A 7,135-nucleotide genomic window follows, 5' to 3' on the forward strand; every position below is an offset into this window, starting at 1 on the left:
TTACTGAAGTTTTTGAAAAACGTATGTGAATGGTGAGGTGCTCTAAAAGGAAAAGACTAGAGGAAGCAGGGAAAACCAAAGCTATTCGACCATAAAGAAAGGAGCCAAACAGCGGAGCCCTGTTACATACTGAATTTCTCACCCCCATCATCATCACTATCCAGCAACGAAGGCCCGTTTGTCCCCAGCTAAGCCCCAGTCCCAGGCTTACCCACTGCGATGGCTTTATTCAACTACTCTTGCTAATTTCAGTTTACTCTTTATTTTATATCAGTTTTAGCTTTATTATTATGTAAATATACAAAATTTATTTAACTTTGAGATCACACATTACAATTAGGACAAAAATGATTTAACACAAGAATTATTTTTGTTTACAAGGTCTTAATGCTAAAAAGGTTCTATGACACACAATGAGGTATACTGGCAACATATAAAGATTATGGATGATATCATCCCAAAAGGAAATAAAGCAAAACAGAAACAGAGATCAGCTCCATGCTAGTCATGCCATCGTGGGTAAGACACAGGAGTTCTGAAGCATCTTCCTACCCACCCCTAGGAGAAAGCTCAGCGTTTGGTCTTTGAGTCTCAAAGTCACTCATGCAGTTGTCTTGTGGCCTACACAGCATCAGCTTGAGAGGAGAGCCTTACACCACGCAGCTCTCCTGCTTCTGAGCCCACATCCTATTCTTCAGTTGCTATGAAGTAATTGATTCTTCTTCATTTTAAAATGAGATGATAACAGCAGCCTTGCTCCCATCTCAGCACCAGTGTGAAAATGACACTAAGAAAATGTAGACGAAAACACACTGGGAACCGGAAACTTGAAGACAAAGACGAGCTTGCCACCTCTAGGCTGAGTTCAGTTATTTTATATTTAATTCAAAGGCAGTGTTGTATGACTTCCCAAGTTCTGAAGTCAGGATGATGGGCTGGTCTCTCGTGGAAGAGGCAATGAACCAGTTTGGGAAGGCCACAGACTCAAGGGTGGAGGTCCTACCGGTCTTGACACGGTAGAAAAGGAAGGGTTTCACAGGCTCAGGCTGGCCATACAAATCCATGATCTTCTGCTCCTGAAATGTGAGAACAAGTACCCATGAGGAGAAACAAAAGCTGTTTGAGATATTCAAGGTTATTCATAATAATTCAATAGATGTTCCAATGTCCCAGAAAACCGTATCCATCTATTAGAGCCGGCCTGGAGAAACACACATTTTGAAGGAGCAGCAGAGTAAACATACATGAAATTTTACCTTCCAGGCCCCCACCCTCAAATCTAGAGATGGTGTAGGAAGTTTACAAGGGAGAGTTTAATGAACAAGCAGCCACACTTGAACAGCAAGTGAGAACTCTTCTCACATAAGAGGCTGAGGGGACCCTTAGGAAAAGGAAGAAACTGGAAATTACCTCCCTTACCAATACCACGACAGTGAGAGTCACTACCCTGCAAGAACCACTGGTATGACAAAGGACAGTCAGGTTAGGGTATGAATTTCTGACTAATTGCCAAATACATGAGAAAGATAAATATCAGTGATAAAGACACAAGAGGGTCTAACAAATCAAAGGATTTGTATCAAACGAAGAAAGTAAATGGAGCAATCAGAAAATGCCTTCTATATTGTATATGGAACTATATTCTATATGTCTGTATATTTGTATGTACGTGCATTGTATATTTAGGCAAAATAAGTATTCTAAGTAAATTGCATGTGTTCAAGATCTCAAGAGAGACACAGAAATGATCTGTAATTCAGCTACATTCCACTCTGAGTGGGAAGTTCTTCTCCCATAGGGAGAATAGTAATTCTCCCAGTTAATGGCTCATAAATTGAGCCATTAATTTACTCAATTAATGGCTTCCAGTTAATCTGATTCTTTGAGTGACCAGAAACCTAGGAGTCATTCTTGACATGTCTTTTTTTTTCCTCCCCGCCCCCTAACATCTAACCCAGGAGCAAGGCCTGTGGACTCTATTTCCAAAATACCAAAATATTTCCTGAATCGAGTCACTTCTTGCACTCCACATACAACGTTAACCCCAATCCCAGCCATCATTCTCTCACCTGGACAATTAGGGTGACCTTTTAAATGTTCTCCTTGAACCTACTCCTTTCTCTAATAATCATTCTCCACAAGGCAGGTAAGTGAACTTTAAACTGAAGTGAATAAATAAGGTTATCATACCCTTTTGCATGATTTTCTATTGTTATTACAGTGAAACTCCTCAGCAAAGCCCATAGGGTCTACGCCACCCAGCTCCTGCCTACCTGCTGCCCTGCCCTCTTACCACTCTCCTGCATGCTCATTCTGCCCCCACAACACCTGTCTTCTTCTTTGCCTTCCAAGACACCAAGCTGTTCCCAGTCAGGGTTCTGGCACTTACTCTCCCTGCACCTCACACCAGCCCCTCATCTTCCCGTGACTGACTTCTCCCCAATACCTGGGTCTCCTCCTTGGGGAGAGCTTCACTGGACATTCCATCCCAGCCAAAATTGGTGTGGAATCCCCCACTCCCACTCATTGCGATCACATTCCTGCATTATTTTCTTCACTAGCACCAACTGCTATCTAAACTTAGCGTATTTATTTATCAATCCCAGAATGATTGTTAGACTTGTTCATCACTGTATTCCTCAACACAGAGGAAAGCCCCCAGCATTCTACTCAACAGAGATTTGCTGTTTAATAAATGGAAGAATGCTTTCTCCTTCAAAACTCTCATACCTCCTCCATCATCACCTTCAACTTCCTACTCACTGAGAAAACTGAAGTAATTAGAAGAAGACTTGTACAAACCACCCCACAACATGGGCTCCCGGCACGTGGCACCCACATCTGCACCTCCCCGCTTTAGGAGTACTGGGTGAAAGGTCCCATCTGCACTTGCAACTTAAGGACATCCCTCTAGCCATTCTCCCTGCTCTCTTGTGCTCCATTAATTTTGCTTGCTCTTCTTAGTCATTTCCGTCAGCATATATGATGTCATTTCTACCATCTTTTTTTTTTTTTTTTTTTTTGAGACGGAGTCTCACTCTGTCACCCAGGCTGGAGTGCGGTGGCCGGATCTCAGCTCACTGCAAGCTCCGCCTCCCGGGTTCACGCCATTCTCCGGCCTCAGCCTCCCAAGTAGCTGGGACTACAGGCGCCCGCCACCTCGCCCGGCTAGTTTTTTTGTATTTAATAGAGACGGGGTTTCACCGTGTTTGCCAGGATGGTCTCGATCTCCTGACCTCGTGATCCGCCCGTCTCGGTCTCCCAAAGTGCTGGGATTACAGGCTTGAGCCACCGCGCCCAGCCCATTTCTACCATCTTAAACAAAATAACTACTTTGCTTACCCACCACCGCCGCCAGTTCCCCTTTGCAGAAAACTTCTTGCAATTGCTGTCTATATCTGCTGTCTCTGATTTCTTTCTTGTAATTTCTCTCTTTAAACTTATTCCATCCAGGCTTTTGCCCCCACTACAGCACCAACACTGCCCCTGCCAAGGTTCCCAAAGACCTACACATTGCCAAACGCAATGGTCAATTCTTAGTCCCCATCTGAGAACAAAGGCACAACATAAGGGTGACTTAGCTGATAGGACAAAGTAGAAAATGTCCTTCTCAGTCCTGACCTTATTGATCACACTCACAGTCCTGTTTCCTCCACTTAAAATACTACCAGAATCTGACTCACTTCTCCCCACCTCTGCTGCTGTGTCCTGGCCCATCAAATCATACCTAGATCACCTCATAGTCTCCTGAAGGACTTTCACCTTTTCCCGCCACAGTCTAAGATCAACAAGCATCCAGAGAGATCCTTTTTAGACCTAAGCCCCTTCACACCATTCCTCTGTTCAAAACATTCTGGTATTTCCCATTTCACTCAGATTGCAAGGCTGAGTCCTTGAAAAGGACAAGCCTTTCATGTCTGCCTTTGTCTCTCTGGACTCATTCCTCGGTTCATGCCTGCACAACTGTCCCCACTGGTCCTGGAACGTGCCCTTACTAGACAGCTGCTGACTAACTTCTCTAGCTCTTTCTACTCCCTGCTAACATCTCACCTAGGCAATGTTCCCATTTCACTCAGATTGCAAGGCTGAGTCCTTGAAAAGGACAAGCCTTTCATGTCTGCCTTTGTCTCTCTGGACTCATTCCTCGGTTCATGCTGCACAACTGTCCCCACTGGTCCTGGAACGTGCCCTTACTAGACAGCTGCTGACTAACTTCTCTAGCTCTTTCTACTCCCTGCTAACATCTCACCTAGGCAATGATGCCTATTGCACTATTCACCACTGCATCCTGACCCTGCCTGTGTTCCTGGTACTGCTGGTCTATCTATCCTGCTTTAACCATTTTTATTTTTCTAGGAGAGGTAAAGACCTCTAACATAGCACAAATTTAGCTACTATTACATTTATTGCTTGCCATTTCTCTCCTTTCACTAGAATCCAAGCCCCATGTGGTCAGGGTTCTTTGCATTCTGTGCACAGCTGTATCTCAAGCATCTACGCAGTGCTGGAGGCCAGGAAGTGCCTGTTCAAGTGCTTAATTGAATTGGCTTGAGTTGAATCAAATTGAATTAAACTGAAGTTTGTGGAACAAGGACAAACAGTCATTAAAAAAAAATAAAAGAAGAACAAACCAGAGAGCTTGGGAATGAAACAGTAAAGATTGAAATTTCAGGAAAGGCTATAGAAGGATGATTTCCAGAAGGGACAACACTGAAAATGTAACCATGAGCTGGCAGAGCAAAGCAAGAAATTCTTCCAGACGCAACACCAAAATTTTGAAAAGCAATGAAGGGATAGAAAGTATAAAAAATTAGATGAGATATCGTGAGATATTGAAGTGAGATCCATAACTTTCAATGATGGATGAATAGGAATTTCAAAAGGAAAATAAGGGTGAGCATATACTCGAAGAAATGATGGCCAAGAATATATCAAAGGTTAAGAAAGACGGAGCAGTGTGAAGAAAAGGCAAGAACGGCCCCCAGACTGACCAAAACCCGCACACCGCTGCATCCCGCACCCAGTGCCTACACCCCCTCAGGGTCACCGCCACCATGCCCAAGAGAAAGGCTGAAGGAGATGCTAAAGGAGGTAAGCCAAGGTGAAGGATGAACCACAGAGAGGATCCGCAAAGTTGTCTGCTAAACCTGCTCCTCCAAATCCAGAGCCCAAGCCTAAAAATGCCCCTGCAAAGAAGGGAGAGAAGGTACCCAAAGGGAAAAAGGGAAAAGCTGATGCTGGCAAGGAGGGGACTAACCCTGCAGAAAATGGAGACGCCAAAACAGGGCAGGCACAGAAAGCTGAAGCTGCTGCAGATGCCAAGCGTAGTGTGTGCATTTTGGATAACTGTGTACTTCTGGTGACTGTACAGTTTGAAATACTATGTTTTATCAAGTTTTATAGAAATGCAGCTTTTTGTTTTACTTTTTTTTAAGCTATGTTGTTAGCACACAGAACACTTCATTGTAGTTTTGGGGGGAAAGGGGTATATGTCACTAATAGAATGTCTCCAAAGCTGGATCGATGTGGGGAAGACGCCTTTCCCTTCTAGTTTTGAGAGTTCCTCTTGGCTCCCAGGAGGAGGGATTCTCTGACTTTGACACACATGGCCACCTTGGCACAAAAGCCTTGTGGTATAGAAAACAAATTCGTTTTTATGTCCTCTTCTCCCTTTCCATCTTTCAGCATAGATTTAACTCCCTTAAGCCCAGACATCTGTTAGGACCTGACCCTCAATCATTGGTTACCAGTGTGTCAGGCACTCTGGACTTTCCAGTGATGCCGCTGAGATGTCACCTGTCAAAAGAACAGTGGTTCTGTTTCTAGATTGTGGATCTTCAGATAAAGGCAACCATTTTCATTTCACTTCCTGAAAGTCAGGGTTGGCTCGTGAAAAGTTGTTAAACAACATGCTAAATGTGAAAGGTCAACCCTCACTTTAAACGTTCCCTGTTCAGAGCATCAGGTGAAGACTTCATTGAGTTTTATAGTGGCTTTCTGATTTTTGGTAGTCCATTGAAGACGGGAGTTTGAAGGTTGCTGTATACTGTTAACGACTGTCTGCCCATATCCTGCCTGAAATACTATGATTGTTTATGGAAAGTATATTTAATAAAGCTAGATACAGTTTGGCTTGAAAAAAAAAAAGGCAAGACGAGGACCTCAACTACTGACAGCCAGGATATAAAGAAAAGTGTATTGCATGCACATAACTTAAAAGAGGCTGGGAATAAATACGCTTAGGAAAATGAGACTATTTCTTTTTTAATACTAAAATTAGGTATTCAACCAAACACTTCTAAAAGAAAAGGCTTTTTAAATATTTTCTTAGTTACTCACTTTTAGCTGCAATGTGGGCTGTCCTCCAACCTCCTCACAACACAAACACATTTCTGGATTCCGGATTCCCAAATAAATGGGATCCCCTCTGCTTTGGTCAAGAGCCTCTGGATACTTGCATGTGATAACAGCGACAGTGACTGTAAAGATAAGAGGAGAGATGGTATCCGTTTCCTTTTGAAGTCAGAAAAGATTATTTAATTTAGCACGGCAGTATCCTCAAGTGGATCTGGAAGACAGCCGAAGAGTGTAATCCCAACTAGACCCACCAAATGGCCAACCTCCATATTCATTCTTCTTTCATTCATTCATTCATACCATGTGCCAATCAGTGCCCTAGTAAATAAGCAAACACAGAGCGCTAAGCAGACAGCAGAGTATGCTCTTGAGATTCTCACACCTCTGCTTGAGCACGTGGAGATGGGGAGCTCCTACACCAAGTAGCCCCTCTGATTCTTGGAGAGCTCGGTCCTTTTTGCAAGTTTTTCCCAATGTGATGCTGAAACCTGCCTTTCTGTGGTATTCACCCATTTAGTCATTTTAGGACACTTTGAAGTCATGAGAACAAGCTACTCCTCTTCCATAAGACAGGGCTTCAGATGACTGAAAGCAGCTTTCCTATTCCCTAAGAGGCTCCTCCACCATCTCTGGCTTCTTCATCTTAGTGGAACACAAAGTTCTCCCTGACTTCTCTTCCCTATTAGGTGTGAAATTCTCCCCACTCTAGGTAGGCCCCATTGTAAAGTCACACTTTTACAAAAGGCTGGTGCCAGCTTCCCAGTCACAGCAGTGCAAA

General features: G+C 43.6%; 1 protein-coding gene across 1 annotated transcript in view; it reads right to left on the reverse strand.

Annotated features, from left to right (window-relative positions):
* Positions 1 to 259: 259 nt before the first annotated feature.
* IL36G (interleukin 36, gamma) overlaps positions 260 to 7,135 on the reverse strand; it is an 8,259-nt gene continuing 1,383 nt past the window's right edge. Inside the window, exons 3-4 of the mRNA XM_011968012.1 lie at positions 6,340 to 6,479; positions 260 to 1,076 (exon numbers count right to left, since the gene is read on the reverse strand). Coding sequence (XP_011823402.1) covers positions 870 to 1,076; positions 6,340 to 6,479 — 347 coding nt within the window. The 3' untranslated portion in view covers positions 260 to 869. The remainder of the gene's footprint in view (positions 1,077 to 6,339; positions 6,480 to 7,135) is intronic.

This window comes from Mandrillus leucophaeus, unplaced genomic scaffold (genome assembly GCF_000951045.1).
Source record: "Mandrillus leucophaeus isolate KB7577 unplaced genomic scaffold, Mleu.le_1.0 Scaffold822, whole genome shotgun sequence".
NCBI lineage: Eukaryota > Metazoa > Chordata > Mammalia > Primates > Cercopithecidae > Mandrillus > Mandrillus leucophaeus.